The sequence below is a fragment of the Neophocaena asiaeorientalis genome, unplaced genomic scaffold, assembly GCF_003031525.2.
Source record: "Neophocaena asiaeorientalis asiaeorientalis breed wild unplaced genomic scaffold, Neophocaena_asiaeorientalis_V1.1 scaffold254, whole genome shotgun sequence".
In the NCBI taxonomy this organism is placed as follows: domain Eukaryota; kingdom Metazoa; phylum Chordata; class Mammalia; order Artiodactyla; family Phocoenidae; genus Neophocaena; species Neophocaena asiaeorientalis.
The window spans coordinates 407,740-429,527 of record NW_020174705.1 but is presented as its reverse complement, the minus strand read 5'-3'; the positions used below and the strand labels follow the sequence as shown (position 1 = coordinate 429,527).

The following is a 21,788-nucleotide window of genomic DNA, read 5'->3' as shown; positions in this document are numbered from 1 at the left end:
CCAGAGAGCACTGGACATCCATGGAAATGCCCCCCAGACCCAGGCCTAGGCTCTCCATCCCACCCGCACCTATTCGGCCACAGGATGGGACAGTTACTGTCCCCCAGGGTCCCTTCTAGCCTCCCCCAGCTCCATCCCCTTGAGCACCACCTAATCCAAGCGGTCACCAGCCTTGGCCGAACCCTTCACCAGCCTCCTGTCGGGTCTCCCCATCCACGCCTGTCCTCTCCAAACAAACCATCTTCTGGAAGAGTCAGTCTCATTTCTGACCCTTCTCTACTTAAACTCCTTGGCGCCTTCAACCCACCCTGGGACTAAAGACCAAATCCCCTGCTAGGCCTCGCCCAGTGCCTCCTCTGCCCCCGAGGCTCCTCGTCCCCCTCAAGCGCCCCCTTTCCTCCCACTCAGGCCTCTCCACAGGCTGTGCCTCCACCTGAAGCGCTCTTCCTCTCCACCCTTTGCTTCACTAATTCCGCTCAGCCTCAGTATGTAGGCTCAAGAGTTACCTCAAAAAAAAAAAAAAAAAAAAAAAAAAAAAAAAAGAAGAAGAATAAACAAGAATAAACCGACTTCCCTGAGGGAAACATTCCCAACTAGGCTGGATTCCCTGTTACACAACCTCAAACACTCTGCTTCTCCTGCGCAGCACTTGTATCATCTTGCAGCTCCTGGGGACGACCTGTCCCACGTCCTGAGGAGGGCAGGAAGTGGGCCAGCCCTCCTCACCACCATGTCCCCATGTCCCCGCACCCACGGCACCGCCTGGATGGGTTAGGTGCTCACAGACGCCATTGCACATAGGTGCTGAGTGAACGAATGACAGGTGCCCGAGCCTGAAGCCACACCCGGGTCCCTCTGACTGTTTTGTGTCCTTGAACACATATAACATCCACCTTATAGATGGAAAAATAGGGGCCCAAACATGAAAGAACACTACATCCGGAGGCCACGTGCTACAGCACAAAGGACTCCTAGTGCCCTGGGCTTAGGTCCCTGGCACGTGGGTGCCAGCGCCCTGGGGTCACACTCCCAGCACCGTCCAGGGCTGAGCTCCTGCAAACCAGGAAGAGAAGGACCTGTGGGCGGGGAGCACTGCCTGCAGGTTCTCCAGGGACTGCATTTCAGAGCCAGTAACAGGAAGCCCTCGCTGAGCAGCTGAGGTATTTCCAGAAGCACAGCCAAGGGCTTTCTGCCTCCTCTCTTTACTACCTACTTCGGCTCCCACAGAAAAGCTCTGAAATGCCAAAAAAGCCTGAGTAAACCTCTTGCATGTATCTATGACTCCAAGCCCAAGGCAATGACCTCCATTTCCCCATCACAAAAATTAGCTCTTGCTTAGAACTTAGGTACATGAAAAGTGACCTGTGTGGCTGGGGGTACGGCAGCATTACTCCTAGTAGAGAAACACTGGAAAAAATAAATGCTTACCAGTCACAGCAGAGCAACGTAATGGAATATTCTAAGGTTAAACAACCTAAGTTCATGTTTGTGGACTTTGTCAAAATATAAAAACTTTCACACACATGTGAAATACAGACGAGAAAGGCTAAGTCAAATCATCTGTTGACCCAGATTTCCTGCAGATAACATTTAGGGGAGAATGGAAAGGGGCAGCAGAGCCTGCATCTGGTCATGTCCCCCCAGCCAGGGGACACTGACAAGTCCTACTCTGCCTGGGTCACAGGATGACGGTGGAGCAGACAGAAAAGCCTGCAGGCAGATGCCTAAGCCTGTCCTGACAAATGCACGTCTGGGACGCTGAGGAGAGAGAAGGGCCAAAACGGAGCTAAATGCAGAACACGGAAGCTTCTCTCCACTCCCTCCCGAAGTCCAGGAAAACGCAGCTCCAGAGGCAAGGCCCCAAGGTTCCAGAAGATGCACAGGAACAGACAAGCAAGAAGTTGATTAGAGCAGAGAACACAGAGATGTAAGCACACAGAGGGGATGCCGGACGACGCAGCACTGGGCGTCGTACCTGAAAAGAAAAGCCTGGTAGAGGGTCTAACAGGGAAGCCCCGGCAGGGAGGCCGACTTAGGAGATGCAACCACAGGTACTCCCAGAGGTGGGAGGTGAGCCCCACTGGAGCCCCAGGGTACAAGCAGAACAGTCAGACCCCGGAAGACAGGCTAGAAAGAAATACTGACAGGTATGCAGAAAACTGAGCAAAGGGAAACATTAATGTGATCACTAATTCCAGGAAAAGCAAAAGGCTTTATTAGAAAGGAAGTGTAATCACCGCACACTAAACAGGTCAGCCATCAAAAATATCTGCAGTCAAAATAAGACAAACTCAGAATGCCTACTTACCCAAGACTGGGATTAACCACGTTGAAAGAATGGAGGAGACGGAAGGGAAATATGTGGGTGTACCTTCCACAAGAAAAAGTCAATAGAAAGTACCTAAAATCGGAGGAAAACACCAACAGAGGAAACAGCCAGGAGCCTGGGAGCGGGAGGTGGCAGTCAGGAGAGTGCAGCTACTTTCGTCATATGACGTGCGGTACACTATTTGACTTTTTAAACTATACACATGACAAAAAATCAAACAGAAACGTAAAACTAAAATAAGTAGGTACTTCCCTGGTGGTGCAATATATAAAACTCCACACTCCCAATGCACGGGGGCCGGGTTCGATCCCTGGTTGGGGAACTAGATCCCACGTGAATGCCACAACTAAGAGTTCGCATACCGCAACTAAGGAGCCCGCCGGCCGCAACTAAGGAGCCCACCCGCAAAACCAAGTAAATAAATTAAGAAAAAAATAAAATAGGACTTCCCTGGTGGCACAGTGGTTGAGAATCCACCTGCCAATGCAGGGGACACGGGTTCGAGCCCTGGTCCAGGGAAGATCCCACATGCCACAGAGCAACTAAGCCCGTGCGCCACAACTACTGAGCCTGCGTTCTAGAGCCCATGAGCCACAACTACCAAGCCGGCGTGCCACAACTACTGAAGCCCACATGCCTAGAGCCCGTGCTCCACAATGAGAAGCCATAAGAAGCCAGCGCACCGCAATGAAGAGTAGCCCCCGCTCACCGCAATTAGAGAAAGCCTGCATGCAGCAATGAAGACCCAACACAGAAAGAAAGAAAGAAGGAAGGAAGGAAGGAAAGAAAGAATATAAAGTAATTACCAAACACACGTAGCAAGCTGAAGTGAGAGAGTAGCAGGGACACGGCAGGAAGAACGGGCCAAGGTGAATAGACTTCTCCGCCGGGGTCCTGGCTTCTTGTCTGTGCTTTTCTACCAGACAAAGCAGAGAGGGCAGAGGGCAGCCCAGAGGCCTCCTGAGGGGCCGGCAGAGTGGGCCCCAAGTAAACACTGGTGAAATTAACGTCCAGATAAATACAGCAGTGAGGAAAAGAGGCATGTTAAAATATGACGGGGGAGCGTGGTCTTTAAAGAGATGCAAACATTTTCAGAACTCTCTGGGACAGTGGCTCTCCAAACATGACCTTAGGACCAGGGGCAGCAGCATCGCCAGGAACTGTGCCAAGGAAACAGGCCCCACTCAGACCAGATCAATTAGACACTCTGGGGCAGCCCAGCAGCCAGTGATTACGGGATCTACAGGTGATTCGGATGCGTGTAAACATGTGAGATCAGGCCACAACTTAGCCACTTCAGGAGTGTAAGACAGCTGTTCTCAACCAACCAGTGGTCCAGGGACCCCAGGGGACCCTAGTGTCTGAGGAAGGGGGGTCTGCAAAATCAACGCTAGTTCCATAACATCCTAAGACGTCCTTTGCCTTCTTTCATCACACTTTCTCCCGAATGTACTGTGGAGTTTTCCAGAGGCTACATGACACAACAGATCGCTTGCAGAAGCAGATATTAAACAAACCAGCTCTCGTCAATCAAGCCAGACATTTAAGACACTTGCCAAAATGTAAAATAATGCCTCTCCTCTATTTTAGAAAGCAGTTATTTTTCAAAAATATGCCATTAATGTTAACATGTGATAGATTATTTTTTAATGAACTAATAAAAAGATACTTTACGGACCTCCCTGGTGGTCCAGTGGTTAAGATTCCACGCTCCTAAAGCAGGGGGCACAGGTTCGATCCCTGGTCGGGGAAGTAAGATCCCACATGCCGCACCACACAGCAAAAAAAAAAAAAAAGATACTTTAAATGTTTTTAGTTTTACTTTCTAATACAGCAGAAACCAACAGAAATAACCCACATAAACAAAGGCTATTTGGTACTTAACGACACTGAACAATGTACAGGAGTCTGAGACAAAAAGTTGATGAATCAGTGGTCTAAGGCATTGACAACCTACATACACAAGGAGTCTCCTGCCCATCACCCAAAGGTCACAATATATACTGTACCATCTTTTTTGTTGTTGTTGTTTTTGGCGGTACGCGGGTCTCTCACTGTTGTGGCCTCTCCCGTTGCGGAGCACAGGCTCTGGACACGCAGGCTCAGCGGCCATGGCTCACGGGCCCAGCCGCTCCGTGGCATGTGGGATCTTCCCGGACTGGGGCACGAACCCGTGTCCCCTGCATCAGCAGGCGGACTCTCAACCACTGCGCCACCGGGGAAGCCCTATACTGTACCATCTTTAAAGGCTTTCTACATCACTAGCAGTGATGACAGGATCTTTGTGGATTAAAACCAACCCCACACAAGTCCATTCTGCTGCACTCTGTTGAAATCTAAAACCCACAGTGATCGAACCTCAGGACCGCAATGTGCAACACCCGCCATACACACTCAAGGTATGTGTATGTACACACTCCACAGCAGCACCCAGCCATTTTCATGACAAAGCACAAAGCATAAAATACATGAAGTTGCCCTGAAACAAGAAGTTATTTTTAGCTCCCTAAGCATTTCTAAGGTCCTTTCACACATTTGTTCAAGTATGGGTTTATCCCATTTGAGTACTGTCACCAGAGAGAGGAAAGGGGCTCTCTCTAAATTCCCTTCTTAGCGAGACTCTAGGCTGAACAAGACAGTCACGCCCCTTGGGGGAGCAGAATCTCCTGATAAATAAGAATATGGTTTTATCACAAGTTATTCCTAGTTTAAGAGGAGTTTTAATTTCCCATTTCAACCCCTGTGTCAAAGAGAGGGGTCATTGCATACCTTGTGTACTCAATGAACCAACAATGCTAGACGGGGCACTGAGTCAATAAGAAGGAAAACCTGGGTGCATAGGTGTAACATTCCTTTCACTTGTTTGGGAATAAAGGAGTTTTTTGTTTCTTTTTGTTGGTTGTTTTTAAGATTGATAAAAGCCACACAACCTAACATCCCGTACAAGATGAAGTGTAGATTATATCAATGAACTTCCCATATTGTATTTTTCCTTTTTATTTTTAAATACGTCAAGCTCACTGAAAAAGTTTGAGGAACACAAGAAACACCTACATCCCTCCCCTAGAGTCAGCAATGACTAACGTCTTTCCACATTTGCTATAAGTCTCTTTCCACACACGTGCTTTTTCTGTGGGACTGCTGAAAGTAAACCACAGACATCCTGATACCTCTCTAACCCTTCCAGCATGTATTTCCTAGGAACAAGACCCCCCTACATAATGACAGCAGTATTATGACCCACAAGGAATTTAACACTGTTATTATCAAGTGTTCCATCTATACTCAAAATTTCCCAACCATCCCAATAATGGCCTTTGTAGTTTTGTTTTGTTTTCTTTTAATCCAGCATCCAGTCAAGGGCCAGGCCTTAGTGGTCATGATTCTTTACTCTTCTTCAATCTACATGTCCAACCCTTTTTATGACACTGATATTTTATTATATGCGGGGTTTTTTAAATATTTATTTATTTAGGCTGCACCAGGTCATTATTTATTTATTTATTTATGGCTGCACTGGTCTTTGTGCTATGTGCGGGCTCCTCATTGTGGTGGCTTCTCTTGTTGCGGAGCACGGGCTCTAGGTTCACGGGCTCTAGAGCACAGACTCAGTAGATGTGGCATATGGGCTTAGTTGCTCCGCGGCATGTGGGATCTTCCCAGACCAGGGCTTGAACCTGTGTCCCCTGCATTAGGCAGGTGGATTCTTAACCACTGTGCCACCAGGGAAGCCCTGCACCAAGTCTTGCAGCATTCAGGATCTTTAGTTGTGGCATGTGGACTTCTTAGTGTGGCATGTATGTGAGATCTAGTTCCCCGACCAGGGATCGAACCTGGGGCCCCTGCACTGGGAGCGCAGAGTCTTATCCACTGGACCACCAGGGAAGTTCCACAACACTCATATTTGAGGAGTCCAAGCAGCTGTCCTGTAGATGTCCTACAGCATGTGTCTGATTTTTTTCTCATTACTTGACTCAGGTCAAACATTTTTGGCAAGAATGTTGTCCCTCCCACTGCATCCCATGGAGGGGCATAGTCTGTCCACTACCGGGGAGTCTGAGTTTGATCATGTGATCAAGGCGGAATCCACCAGACTTCTCCAACGTAAAGAGATCTTTTCCCTTTGTAATCAATCATCACTGGAAAGACACTTTAGACTGTGTGAGTATCCTGCCGTCCCTGCCACCAACAAAATGTTTAAACCACGTTTTTTGACAACCACTGATGATCCTTGCCTGAATCAATTATTACCTTGGTGGTTGCAAAATACTGATTGTCTAAATCTTTCCGACTTTCTACCTTAACTGGCATTTGTCTATAAGAAGCCCCATGCACCCCCTTTGGAGTATCACTATGAGTGATTTTTATTCTCTGTGCCATGGACTTTTTAAATTCAATGTATCCATGATCGTTATTTTTTTTGTGCTCAAAATGCCCCAGATTTGCCCATTAGGAACCCATTCAAGCTGCTCTTTTTTTTTTTGACATGTCCCCATCAATTTTTGAACACTTCCTTGCTTTCTGGTACAAGATAATCCAGGCTCACATTGAATTTTCCCTGCCCAGAACCTGGAATACGTCATTTCTCCAAGGATCCCTGATCCCTTTAGTGGAAAATGGTATTTGGCAACCAAGATCTGGGGACTAGGTGTACTCAGTGCTACTGGGGTATCACTGCTCCTAGACCCTCTCAGAAAATGGGTTAGGAATGTTTGTTAATCATGTATTCATACTCATACCTCCAATTTAAATCACCAGACAGCAGGGTCCTTCCTCACCTCTTCTTCACATTTCATCTCCTTCCTCCCAGGGAACCCTGGTTCCCAACACCAGTACATGTGCTCATTTTATCCTAAAATATGGCCAAAGTCACTTCAGAACTACTACTCTGATCTATCAACAACAAACCTACTCTGTAGTATATTTCTCTGTAGTTCTTTTTTTCTTCTGAATATATCCCACTAAAGGAATACAGAGTACTGTGTGTGTGACTGGAATTACTCTTTCTTATGTGGTTATGTTATTAATTCAATATACTTCTAGGTTCACCTGTTTCTATTTGAATTCAATATTAGTCTCTTTTTCTATCATTGTTGTTTTACTTTTTGAACCATGCAGAATATCTGCATGGTTCAAAAAGTCAAAATTATATAAAAAGGCATACTCGGATAAGTTTCACTCCCATCCAGATCCCTTACCCCTTGCCCTCACCTACTTGGATAAGTTATTTTAATTAGTTTCTAGTCTATCCTTCCTATGTTTCTTTTTGCAAAGAGAAGCAAATATATATAGTTAAAAATTTTTTCTATTGAAGTATACTTGACTTACAATATACACATATTCTTACTTCCTCTTCTTTCTTATTTCACATTCTTTCTCCCTTCTTTTCCTTTCAGTCAGGCCCTGTCCTGGAGCCTCTGACTATGGAAACCTCAGACGGGTTGAGGATCAGACTAGAGGCTGAGAGGGTAGGTGAGGAGAAGAGCCTGCTCTGGGGGCCAGGAGGGTCCTTCTTCTTCCTGTCAGTTCCTCCTCCTCTGAACTGAAGACTGAAGTCCATCACTCAGTGTTCTGGACCTCAGATCTTTTTTTTTTTTTTCTCTTTTTCTTTTTTAAGTTGGGGTAAATTAACCATTTTTAAGTATACAGCTCTGTGGCATTAAGTACATTCACACTGTTGTACAACCATCACGATTATCCATCTCTGGCACTTCTTCATCTTCCTCAACTGAAACTCTACCTATCAAACACTAATCCCCCTCCCCCGGCACCCACCATTCTACTTTCTATCCCCATTGTTTACTCTAGCACGCCTCATATAAGCATCCATTCTTTCCTACCACATAGTATGCATATTAATTTGTATCAATACTTTCTTTTTTCACTTAATACATCTTAGAAATAACTCTTACCAGTTCATAGAAATCTTCCTTTTTTATTTTTGCAGCTGTACAGTTCTCAGTTAAGTTGATGTACCTTGGTTCACTCATCCTGGGTGGACATCTAGGTTGTTTCCATTTTTATATCACAAATAATGCTGCAGTGAATAACCCTGTGCATCTGGTGTTTCGCACCTGGGGAGGTATATCCTCAGGGTAAATGACTGGAAGTGGGACTGTGAAGTTGAGGGTAAATGCACACACAGATAATGCCAAGCTCCCCTCCAAGAGGACTGTACCACCCTGCACTCCCACAGCAATACAAGAGCATGCCTGTTTCCCAAAACCTCACCAAGAGAATGTGTTCAAGCTTTTACATATATGCCAAGAGTGAGAAATGCTATCCCAGCAATTTTAATTTGCATTTCTTTTATCATAAGCGAAGCTGAGCATCTTTTCATATATTTAAGGGCCATTTGTGTATCTTCTGTGCAATGTCTTCATATCTCTTGTTCATTTTTCTATCAGCTTTGGTCTCTTTTCCTTTTGACTTTTAAGAGTTTTTATATCATCTGTGATTCACATGTTTTTAAAAAATCTTATTGAGAGCTCCTACTCCAGAACACTGGGGCCAAAGAGGTGCCCTGGGCTGGCTGTGCTTCCCGCTTCTCCCAGATGAAGACCTGTGCTCCTGTGTGGGCGTGGTCAGGAGCTCCAGGATGGACCTAACACAGAGCCAGCCATCAACTCTGGCAGAGCCAGGAGGCCAGCCCTCCTCTGCTCAGATCTCTCCCGCAACTCGAACCATCCTCATCTGTTTGTCAAGCGAGAAAAATATTCTCACTGGTTGAAGTTTTTAAAGGTACTTTAGTAGGCTTTCAAAGGAAATGCTAATCTCTCTAATCAGTTTAAATTTTTATTTACTTTTATTGTGGCTCAAGCAATCTATGAGTAAAATTAAAATTACCATTTAAAAAAATGTTTTTTGGCTGTGTTGGGTCTTCGTTGCTGCACGCAGGCTTTCTCTAGTTGCGGGGAGTGGGGGCTTCTCTTGTTGCAGAGCACAGGCTTTAATTAAGCACGCAGGCTTCGGTAGTTGTGGCATTCGGGCTCTAGAGCGCAGGCTCGGTAGTTGTGGCGCACGGGCCTAGCTACTCCGTGGCATGTGGGACCTTCCCGGACCAGGGATCGAACCCGTGTCCCCTGCATTGGCAGGCAGACTCCTATCCACCGCACCACTAGGGAAGCCCAAAATTACCAATTAACTTGACAAATATATAAACAACAAGGTCCTACTGCATGGCACAGGGAGCTATATTCAATATCCTGTGACAAACCATAATTGAAAAGAATATGAAAAGGAATATATATACAAAACTGAGTCACTTTGCTGTACAGAAGAAATTAACACATTGTTAATCAACTATACTTCAATAAAAAATTTTAATTAAAAAATTAAAATATATATGATTAATCAGTTCACTGGCAGGAAGCTTAATCTAAACAATAAGGTTTATAAAACATCCCTGGATTGCTAGTGACAGTAAAATGCTAAGCCACTGTTCTGTTTACTGACCCAGTGATTTATGGCAATAAAGGCCTTTACAGTCCTGAACAATGCCTCTGGTCCAAACACATAAACCACCTGCCAACAGACTCAGCCAACAGGTGCCACCACATCATTCATAACCGGAATTTTAGGCTTTAAGCTGGTTAAACTCGCTTAAAGAAAAATCAGAGTAAAGTATGTGAAATAAAAAAGAACAATGGATCATTAAAGCCTCTGACATCCACACCATGGATGAAGTGAGGTTGGGTGAGGTCCCAACACCATGGAGCCCTAGCTCAGAACAGGGATATGAACAGGCAAGCTCACTTCTGACCACAGCAGGACTATTTACCTGTGGGCACAGAAGGCTATAAAACTTTTGTAAATGCTTTTAAAAATTATCCAACAAAAGAAAAAGCAAAGTAGGTCATTTAACAAACTAGAATTACAGGAGTTATATATCCTTAAATCCTTCTGAAGACATGGGTCTTTAAAAAATAGCTGGGACAAAAAAAAAAAAAAATAGCTGGGACTTCAAGAAAATAGCTAAAAATACCTGGGATTTTAGAAATCCCAAATAATAGACATACAGACACTGTATGCAAAAGGACTTAATATGCATCTGACAGTGCTTCAAGTAATTTACAGCTAATAATACTAAAATGTTATTGGCTCTCTGGTTTGTGTCATATTTAGAGCAGCCATCCAGGACACTCTGCCCACAATATGTTCCTGCTGAAAGGGGGCAGCACCCATTCCAGGCTTGCTGCTCTCAGCCCAAGGTTCAGCTTGCCCAGCAAGAGGTTTACAGACAAGGAGCTGGGACAGCTGATCCATCAGCACAGACAGGACACTGGCTCAACATTAGCTCTGGTTTTGAAACTTACGAAAAACACACCACCACAAGACTGTAGCCAGAGTAATACCAACTTGCCAAAACAAGTATTAAATATTTAGACAGAAAAAACAAAATGTACCTACTGAAAAAATTTCTTTTTCTCCCTAACCATGATACTGAATCCATTTATACTAATCGACTAATCTCAAAAGCTTTTGAAACTTCCAATGCAATCAGTGCAATTCTTTTCACCAGGAAGTTCTTACTTACTTACATTAGATGCTGATGAAAGCTAAATGCCAACCTTCAAAAATTACAGGCATTTTCTCATACGCATTTCTCCAAATATCAATAAAAATTAAAGGGCTTCCCTGGTGGCGCAGTGTTTGGGAGTCCGCCTGCCAATGCAGGGGACATGGGTTCGAGCCCTGGTCTGGGAAGATCCCACGTGCTGTGGAGCAACTGGGTCCGTGCGCCACAACTACCGAGTCTGTGCTCTCGAGCCCGTGAGACACAGCTACTGAGGCCCGCACGCCTAGAGCCCATGCTCCGCATCAAGAGAAGCCACCGCAACCAGAGACCTGCGCGCCACAACGGGGAGTGGTCCCCGCTCGCCACAACTAGAGAAAGCCCACGCGCAGCAACGAAGACCCAACTTAGCCAAAAATAAATAAATAAATTTTAAAAATAAATTTTTAAAATTAAAATTCCATCTTCAATAAGCATCTGAACATGCTAATTCAACATTCTATGCAGTTTTTAAGTTTACTAGAAAATCTGAGTTTCTTTAAATGTATTTTGTATATTGATCTAAAACCTTAACAGAGTCGAAGTAAAACATGTAAATATTTTGTCTTTCGGGTTTATTTACATTTTTTATTTCTAAAGATGACAATGAAATTTTTTACTAGATTCCTTTTTATACTGTTTGAAATTTATGGTATATGTACAGGCACTACTTTTCAAAATAATTAAAATGAGTAACATAATAGAAAATTTGGCCAATACTTCAAATAAAACCACCCCATTTCCACCACATGCACCCACACAACGAAAAATAATTTTTAAAAATGCATTTATTTATTTTATTTATTTATTTTTGGCTGCACTGGGTCTTCGTTGCTGCGTGTGGGCTTTCTCTAGTTGCGGCAAGCGGGGGCTACTCTTCGTTGTGGTGCACAGGCTTCTCATTGCAGTGGCCTCCCTTGTTGCAGAGTGTGGGCTCTAGGCACACAAGCTTCAGTAGTTGCAGCACATGGGCTTCAGCAGTTGTAGCACGCAGGCTCAGTAGTTGTGGCTCACGGGCCCTAGAGCACAGGCTCAGTAGTTGTGGCGCACGGGCCTAGTTGCTCCGCAGCATGTGGGATCTTCCCAGACCAGGGCTTGAACCTGTGTCCCCTGCACTGGCAGGCAGATTTGTAACCACTATGCCACCAGGGAAGCCCCGAGAAATAATTTTTAATACTTCCTTCAAGACTTTTATTTTCACATGGATAACTTTTACCCAGTTAAAATCGTGGTATACATACAATGAATTTATATACGACTATTCACTTATATCAGAAGTGATAATCTAGGCTACACTGGAGACTTTGCAGTTATCATAAAAGTACTTTCAATGGCCACCTAAACAGTCTTCAGTGGGTGCCTAACCCCTTTGTCTGATATTTTGATTATAATTAATGTTTAGACCCTGTGCCCAGAATTTAAACAAAATAAGTGTTTGAAAAGGAAGCAACCCCTAACTTGGTGCCCTTTACAATGTGGTCTGTGTAGTCCACATGGAATTTAATTGTTCCTAAATGTTAGATCCTACACTGGAATAATCCCCACATGACTCTGAATCTCCCTGAGGACAAGTAAGCCTTAGGCTTCCATTAAAGTACAGCTGGCCCTCCGTATCTGTGGGTTCCACATCCACGGATTCAACCAAGGATCAAAAACATTTTGGGGGCTGGGGCTGGGGGGACTTCCCTGGTGGTCCAGGGAAGTTAAATTAATGCCCCACACTTCCACTGCAGTGGGTATGGGTTCAACCCCTGGTCGGGGACCTAAGATCCCACATGCTGTGCAGAGTGGCCAAAAAAATTGGGGGAAGGAAATTCCAGAAAGTTCCAAAAAGCAAAACTTGAACTTGCCACCTGCTGTCAACTATTTACCTAACATTCACACTGTATTTACAACTGTTTATGTAGCATTTACATTGTATTAAATATTATAAGTAAAACAGATGATTTAAAGCATATAGGAGAAAAAAATTATAAAACAAAACAAAACCAAAAAAATCAACAGAACATTGTAAATCAACAATGTTTCAATAAAAAATATTATAGAACAAAAAATAATAAAGCATATGGGAGGATGTATATAGGTTATATGCAAATATCACACCATTATGTATAAGCAACTAGAGCATCCATGGATTTTGGTATCCAAGGGGGGTAAGTCCTGAAACCAATCCTACCCTCCATACAGAGGGACGAATGTATACATCTGAGATCTTCAATTTTAAAAAACAGGTCAAAAAGCAGGTTCAAAACAACAGACATGGAATTATACCATTTTTGGACAATGAAGCATTATTACATATATTTTAATTTACACATTAAATACTTAAATAGTTATCTCTGGATGGTGGATTATAGGTGATTCTTATTTTTATATTTCGCTTACTGGTGTTACTTACTTCTATTTTTTTAAACAATGAACATCTGGGACTTCCCTGGTGTTCCAGTGGCTAAGACTCCGTGCTCCCAATGCAGGAGGCCTGGGTTTGATCCCTGGGCAGGGAACTAGATCCCACATGCCGCAACTAACAGTTCGCATGCTGCAACTAAAGATTCTGCACACTGCAACTAAAAGAACCCACAAGCCGCAACGAAGGTCCCCCATGCCGCAACTAAGACCAGGAAGAGTCAAATAAATAAATAAACATTTAAAAATAATAATAGAAAATAAACAATAAACATCTATAAAAATAATTTAGCTTCTACCCAATATGACCTCAATTGTGTACTTCTATACAGTTATGTGTGTGTGTATACAAAAAAGTCTGGAAGGAAATGCACAAAAATGCTAATGCTGTTTTTCTTGTGATAGTGGGATTATTGGTCATTTTTTGTTTTATATTTTATAACTCTGTATTTTCCAGTTTTTAAAAATAATAAGCATGCGTTACTTTTATACTATGAAAAAGACATTTTTTAAGACACTAACAAAATTGCCTGGGATCCAAGCACAGAAAGGAACATGCATCTGCCTTTTAGCAATTCCTCCGACACACAGACCCAGACACACACACACTACCAGCTCTCACGTGCACCTGCTCCCGCACGCACACTCATTCTCTCTCTCTCTCTCACACACACACACACACACACACACACACACACACACACACACACAAACCCAAGACTAGGACAGAAACTGGAAAGGAAACTGAAGCAACTAAAAGGTGTGGCCAAACGTCCCCAGGGAGTTCCAACTGCCCACCAGCAGAGAAATGGAATGGAATGAAAAGCAGGGAGACCTTCTGTGCATTGACACCTCCTCCAGCAGCCTCCTTTTGCAAGTGCTGAGGAGGATGGACAGGGCCCACAAGGTTACTGAAGGGCATTCATGGCTCCAACGTGCAGGGCTCTCTGGAAAGGACCCGTGAGTGTTAAAATGTAAATGCTTAAGTGAGTGCTATACTGTGAAAATAATCTTTACAATTATAATTAATTCCTTTGAAAAATAACACCAAAAGAAATGAATCCTTCTCACAATACTCTCACAGTTTATTTTACAATTTCTGCTTTATGATAAGTTGGTGATGACTACAAAGCATCAGTCCTCTCATTACGAAGGGGTCACGTCAACGAGGAATCTTCATAGACAGTCAAGGCCTTAAAGATAACCTATTGCAACTTCAGAACTAGTGCCTGGGCACATCTGACTATAAATTCCTGGTCAAGAAAATACAACCAGAAAGCTCCGCTGTAGTCTTCTTTCCCCTTTCAATTCCTGCCAACACTGTGTTCTATTACACCACACCTGATCTATCACCAGATGAGGTAATGAGAGCCAAACACACCATGACATTGCTAAAGAAAGAGGGACACAAAAGCCATCTGTATTATGAATGGGAACTGCTTCTATTAAAAATTCAGATAATCCACTTAAATAATTTAAAACACTTCCTTCATAAACAGATTACTTAAAAGATACTGAAAGTGCTACCTTTGAAAATTTGACAATAATCAAGATAATTGAGTTGCGATCATCAAGGACAGTAATGTGACCGGCCTAAGAGACTCATGAACTCAGTATTTTGAAATCTCAAGGTGGAAAGTATAGCAACTTATGGTCTTTATTGCTGTTATCCAGCTTATCCAAACTGTTCCTCCAGTTAAAAAAAATCATAAATGTTTAAAAAAGAATTCTTATCTTTTAGAGATACATACTGAAATATTTATGGGTGAAATGATATGTCAGGTATGTGCTTCAAAAGTAATCTGGGGGTGGGGAGTAGGGAGTTCACAAATGAACCAAGACTTCGGGAAACTGCGCAATGGCTTGGGGGCAGGTAGAGTGTTTCACTAAACTATGCTCTCTACTCTTATGTATGTTCAATACTTTTCATTTTAAAAAATTAAAAATATTTATCATGAGGTAGAATTCTTCACTTTTCTCTAAATTATTTCACTATCAAGGAATATTTCTTCTCTTTGCTCCTCTATAATGTATTCTGACATTGGACTTGGAAAAGCAAGACTGAGTCATAATGAAGGCTAGCAAACCTTACACAGACACAAAAATTAACCTTTTGCTACACTGTTAATTATCTGCTCCAAAACAAGAGCTCTCCTCCACCATCCCAGGAAGCCTGTGCAAGTCCGGTACTTAGATCACATCCAACACTGCTTCTTCCTGAGAAGTCTGGGACAGCAGACGGAAGGGGCAATGTCACAAGAGATCTCCCTCACTTGCCCATCCCCACCAAATCCTGAGTCATCCTGGCCTTACCCCCAAACTTAAAATTCCACCAGGGGCTACCAGAACAAAGAATGTTGACTCATTTCTACTTTGTATTTAGAAAAAGCTCAGCCCCAAATAACAACCCCAATTTTTTCCCACTGTGATCACTAAGAATGATACAACAAAAGGTGGTTCTCAAATGAAAATGGTTTTATTAAGTCAATAAGATGAAACTTTGTGGGCTTATTTAGGGGCACCAAACCTAGGAAGTTGAGAGCCACCTAAACATTATGAGCCCAGAAGACCTAGGTGTAGTCCCTGTTATTGCATTGACAATCTGTGAGGCCTTGGAAAGTAACTTAACCTTTTTGGGCCTCTAGTTTCTTACCTGTAAAGTGGGATGAATCCCTTCTGCCTCCTACCACCTCAGAGAAAGGTTGATGATCCAGTGAAAACATAAATGAGCCTCATATAAGCTATAAAGCACTCTATTAAGAGTCAGATTATGGTAAAGAAGAACAAATGTGCCACTTTCCTAACATTCTTGATTGGTGTAATGAGGAAGGGAATGTTTGCAGAGAAGACACATCACACTAATGAGAAACAACCAAGGATACCCAAGGTGCTCTCCAGCCGAGGGACAAGAAGGAAAAGCATAAAAAAAACTTAGACCAGGACTTCCCTGGTGGCGCAGTGGTTAAGAATCCACCTGCCAATTCAGGGGACACAGGTTCAATCCCTGGTCCGGGAAGATCCCACACACTGTGGAGCAACTAACCCTGTGCACCACAACTACTGAACCTGTGCTCTAGAGCCCACGAGCCACAACTGCTGAGCCCATGTGCCACAACTACTGAAACCCACGTGCCTAGAGCCCATGCTCCCCAACAAGAGAAGCCACCGCAATGAGAAGCATGCACACCGCAACGAAGAGTAGCCCCCGCTCACCACAACTAGAGAAAGCCCGCGTGCAGCAACAAAGACCCAACACAGCCAAAAATAAATAAATAAAATATTTTAAAATTTATTTAAAAAATAAATACATAAAACTTAGACCAGCAATCACAATCCATACTAACCATACAGGAAACTGTCAGTCACGTCTCTCTCTCTCTGCCCATTACACTGAGATGGAAGACCTGTCCTGAGAAATGTCTTCAACCCAGAGCTAAACAGGAGCTCACACTGACCTAGACGCCAACATTCAGGATGCCCCACAGGGACATGCCCACGCTGAAAACTCAACAAGGAGCCCTGACTCAGGACGACCCAGTTCTTTACATGACAGCTCAATGGACACTGTGAATACTCAGGGAGCACACAGATCCTTTATAAAGGTTCTTAATGTTATGGCAGACACCCTAAATAGCAGGATGTCAATTTTACCTCTTGGCTTAAACATGCATATGTACCTGAACACCCACTTAACAAATACCCACATGTATGAAAAGTCAATAAAATACAGAAACTAGCAGATCAACCTTTTGTGATTTCCCACTACTAAGTAAAATATTTAAAAATGAACACCAAAAAAAAAAACAAAAAAAAAAAAAAAAAAAAAAAAAAAATGAACACCAGTAACCTATTTGATGTCTATTTGAGTTAACAGCAGAACATACACAGCCCTGCTGCTGTCTCCACATAAACTTTCATAAGTGCTGAGATGGAGGAAGGCCTGGATCTTGAGGCCCACCTTCTCCCAGAGCAGCCGCAGCCCTGGGAGCTGCACAGGACTCCTGCCACATTGCCCTGTGCATTCCCGTCACCTGTCCAGCACCTCACCTGTCCTACAAGAGTGGAGATGGCCCTGATGGAGTTCTGCTCGAGTCTGTATTCACCACTGTGCTCTTTCTTAGGCTCATTCCCCTCCCTCTGGGGTTCATCCCTTTCCCTTCCGCACAAAAGGTATGGAAATGACCGTTTTTCACGTTCACTGTTTCCCCAACAACGAATCTACCTAAAACATAAGCCAAACACACACAGTAAAGTAACTGCGCTCAAAATAGATTAACATGATCTTAAGCGTCCAAGTGCAGCCTGTCCTTTGCAGACCGAAGAAGTGAATTACTTCAGCCAAACCAGACCTGGGCCCTCAGTTGGGGGAACCGCTGGCACTTCTCCATCCAGGGGGCACTTTTATTCGGCAGCCTAGGGGCATGTCCCCATGCCAGGAGCATCTCTCAATTTAGGAGAGATAAGCTTGTGTGGCTTGGGATGGCAGGGAAAGAAACTGACTCCCGGGAATAGAACCTCTTTAAAGGGGGAAGAGGTGCTTCAGCGAAATTCAACCAGAGGTGAGAGCAGAAGAACTGAATCAAAAGAGAACGCGGGACCGGCACTCCGCGAACACCGCACGGGGCCCGTCTGCCACGCTGCGAGTTACCTGTTCTGCCCCATAGACGGTGGCGAACTGGACGAAGTCTTCGATGCGGACGAAGCCGTCCCCATCCCCGTCCAGGGCATCGAATACGGCTCGGAGGCGGGGGCCGTCCTCCGGACACCCCGCGGGCTCGCTCGTTAGGGGGCAGGTCTGGCTAAAGTCCGAGGGCCGGTCCGGGTCCCCGGGGCCCAGCTCCAGGGCCGGCTCGCCCACCGCGGGGGACGCGAAGGAAGGAAAGAAGTCGACCTCGCCCCTCAGGTGATGGCTGCGGCTTAAGTCCTGAGCGCGGACAGACGCGCTGTGCGGGGGGCCGTCACCCTCCTGCTCCGTCATCCAGGAAAAGAGCGGGCCGAGTTCCGGCAGAGGCGGGTCGGGGTCTGACGCCGAGGAGGGGGACGCCGAGGAGGGGACCCTGAGGAGGAGGAGGAAGAAGACCCTGATGAGGAGGACGACGCGGGGCTGTACGCTGAGGGGAACGCAGCCTAGGCGGACGACGAGAAAGCACCCGAGGTACCGGAGCGCACGCCACCGCCCTCGCCCCGCCCCCCGTTTCGGCCTGACGTCATCACGTCGCGCTGCACGCTCGCCCCGCCCCTCGCCGCCTTGTTATAAAGGCAGGCGCCGGCGCGGCTGCGTGGTTTGGAGTTTTCGGTCCCTCGCCGTGTACCGATATTTGGGAGCAAGAGGTGGGAGCAAGAGGCTGTGGGCCCGGGCGTGACGTCATCGACCCACGCCCTGGACGGATGGACTGAGTCCTGAAAGTGTAAAGCGCTCCCACAAATTGATAAGCAACGAACACGATTCTAATGGGGCGGGGGAAGTGCAAGTGGCGCCCTCCGCAGACGCCCGTCGCGCGGAAAAGTCCAGGCGTTGACCTGCGGCAGCGAGAGCAGCAGCCCCCGCCTGAGTGTGGAAGGGCACTGAAAATGAGGTCCATCACTTGTGACCGAAGGAACGCGTGGCCAAACACTGATACCTTTTTAAAAATCTATGACAAGTGCTTTTTTTCCCGTAGGATATCCAGTGTTCATCACCGGTGTACGGTCAAGCCTCCCAAGCACTGCGGCTGTCTTTGACAACTGACATGTGTTTCTCTAGATGTCACTATCGTCAGTGGGGACACAGGGTGCCAGGCAGCAACATGGGAACCTTGAAGCAGGCATGAAAGCGGAGACATGCTGGATAGGAGCCGGTGAGCTGCCAGGCCTCAGGCGAGGTGCACTTAACATTACAGGCTTCATTTAGAGCCTGTAATGAGATGTATCGGGGAAAGCACCAGCACTAGGTATGTTCATAAGCATCTTTGGCAAGAACCAAAGGAAACTGAACCTGTTTCCAAGTGTACCGTGAGGAGCAGTGTGTTAATTAACTGATTCATCTCCCATGACAAAATCCCAGGGCACATGGCACCAGATTTTGTGAGGTTGGCATTGGGGAAAAGAAGGGCAAAGGAATAACACCCCGCAACCCAAAAACTATATTCTCAATTTCTTATAAGAGCTGTATGCTTTCATGAGGAAGATACTGCATTCAAAGAAAATAAATTATCTCCAGTTTGGCAAGAATCTGAAATTGGACTGGTGCCTTTGGCCAGATACAGTTTTCAGAGGTAGTTACAATGATGTGTCAACCTTTCTAAATGAGGGTATTAATGTGGAGGAGGTAAAACCAAATGAGGCGAGGGCTGTGCCCCGAGGAAGCAGCACTCCTACTGCTACTGTTCCAGTTCATGAAAAATCTGCATTCCTTGGCTGGCTGATGCACCCAAACAGAACCCCAGCATGGAAAGCATGCACCTACCTGCTTAGACCACTTCAAGAAACTCTGTTCTTGAAATATTAAAGGTAACAAGTTCCTGGGCACTTGGACTGGGCGTTTGGACCTCAAGCATACCCTGTAGAGATTTTTTTAATATATGAATTTATTTATTTATTTACTGTTGGCTGCGTTAGGTCTTCGTTGCTGCGCACAGGCTTTCTCTAGTTGCGGCAAGCAGAGGCTACTCTTCGTTACAGTGCGCGGGCTTCTTATTGTGGTGGCTTCTCGTTGCGGAGCACAGGCTCTAGGCATGTGGGCTTCAGTAGCTGTGGCTCGCAGGCTCTAGAGTGGAGGCTCAGTAGTTGTGGTGCATGGGCTTAGCTGCTCCATTGCATGTGGGATCTTCCCAGACCAGAGAGCAAACCTGTGTCCCCTGCATTGGCAGGTGGACTCTTGACCACTGCTCCACCAGGGAAGTCCTCCCTTTAGACATTTTTGATCTCTAACATTCAGGATGAAATGAATCAGCTCAAGGGAAGCAGCCCCTGCTGCCATTTTAACCTGCTCCTCCATGCCCACCCCGTGCACATTTTAATTTAGCCATGTAACAGGTACCCAGAAGAGGAAGGGAGAGGGTGGGGTGCAGCTCACATCTGTTGGCTTTTGAGTCTGAGTGAATGTCTGTGAAAACCTCCCTCTGTGAGTCTTTCTTTTTGAAAGGTACCTGGGTTAAACAGTTATCTTTTGGAACTCTCAAGCAAATGGGTCTCCTTGATCCCTCTTCCCTGGTGACCTCTGACCTACGGAGAAAGATGGGAAAATGAAGACCAGCAAGGTGACTCAGCAGATTCTTAGCTGTGTAGCACAGCCCTGTTGGACCTGACAAGGGAGCAACGGGAAAGTAGGTCAAGAAGCCTCAGTGGAAGAATGCACATGTCTCTCCTGGGATAGGGCCTCTCCACCACCTGGATGAGATCTGGCCACTGACAGGAGGAAGGGGAAGGTGACAGGCAAGGATAAATTTGATCACAAATCTATCTTATTTAATGCACATTTTAAAAATGTGGAAATACACCAAAATTACAAAAGAGATTACATATGATTTCTCCCATTTTTGCTAGTCTGATGAACTTAAAACGGCAGCTCATCTTGTCTTATTTGAATTTAGCTGAATGCTAATGTGGTTGAGTGTTTCTTACTGTGTTTACTGACCACAAGGATCTGTGAATTGCCCAATTGTAGCACTTGCTTTTCTTTTGGGTTCTCTGACTTCTTCTTTAGGTAAAATCCCTCATATGTTTTTGATGTTGCAAGTATCTTCTCCCTGCCTGTGACACCTTCATGAACTCTACCTGTTAGGGAAGATTAGACATAAATCTTTCATTTTGGGTAGTCAAACCCATCATTTTTATCCTTGGTGGCTTTGCTAATCATAAGGAAGATGGACTTTTCTATAGCTGGTGCTAGTTGTCTGTACAGAAACCTTACAACTAGATCCCTATGTCATATCAGATACAAAAATAATTAGAGCCATCAAAGACATAAAAGTGGAAAGCAAGGGAATTCCCTGGCACTCCAGTGGTTAGGACTTCATGCTGCTGAGGGTGCAGGTTCGATTCCTGGTCAGGGAACTAAGATCCTGCAAGCCACAAGGTGTGGCCAGAAAAAAAAAAAAAAAGCAAAACTTTAAGAAGACATTGAAAAATATCTTTATGACCTTGGAGAAAGAAAGTTTCTTACACAAGAATAAAAATTACAAACCATTTAAAAAAAGACAATGATTTAAAGTTAAATACATTAAAATTTAAGCTTTCCAAAAGTAAAGGGACACAAATCAAATAGGGAGTGGGAGGGCTGGGGGAGAGGGAAATTTGTTGAAGTGAAGGAACTGTTTCATATCTTGATTGTAATGGTGGTTCTATAACTGAATGTGTTTGTCAAAATTCACAGAACTGTACACTACAAAGAATGAATTTTACTGTATGTAAATTATGCCTTAGTAAAGATTAATTTAAAAAAATTATCCTTCTGTTTGATGGAAGACACATCATAGACTGGTGTCTTAGTCTGCTCATGCTGCTGTGACCAAATGCCAT

General features: G+C 44.7%; 1 protein-coding gene across 2 annotated transcripts in view; it reads right to left on the bottom strand.

The window, feature by feature from the left end:
* RAB11FIP3 (RAB11 family interacting protein 3) overlaps positions 1 to 18,313 on the bottom strand; it is a 78,752-nt gene extending 60,439 nt beyond the window's left edge. For both annotated transcript variants that reach the window (XM_024759483.1, XM_024759482.1), the window contains exon 1: positions 17,938 to 18,313. In XM_024759483.1, the coding sequence (XP_024615251.1) occupies positions 17,938 to 18,267 (330 nt within the window). In that variant the 5' untranslated portion in view covers positions 18,268 to 18,313. The remainder of the gene's footprint in view (positions 1 to 17,937) is intronic.
* Positions 18,314 to 21,788: the final 3,475 nt, after the last annotated feature.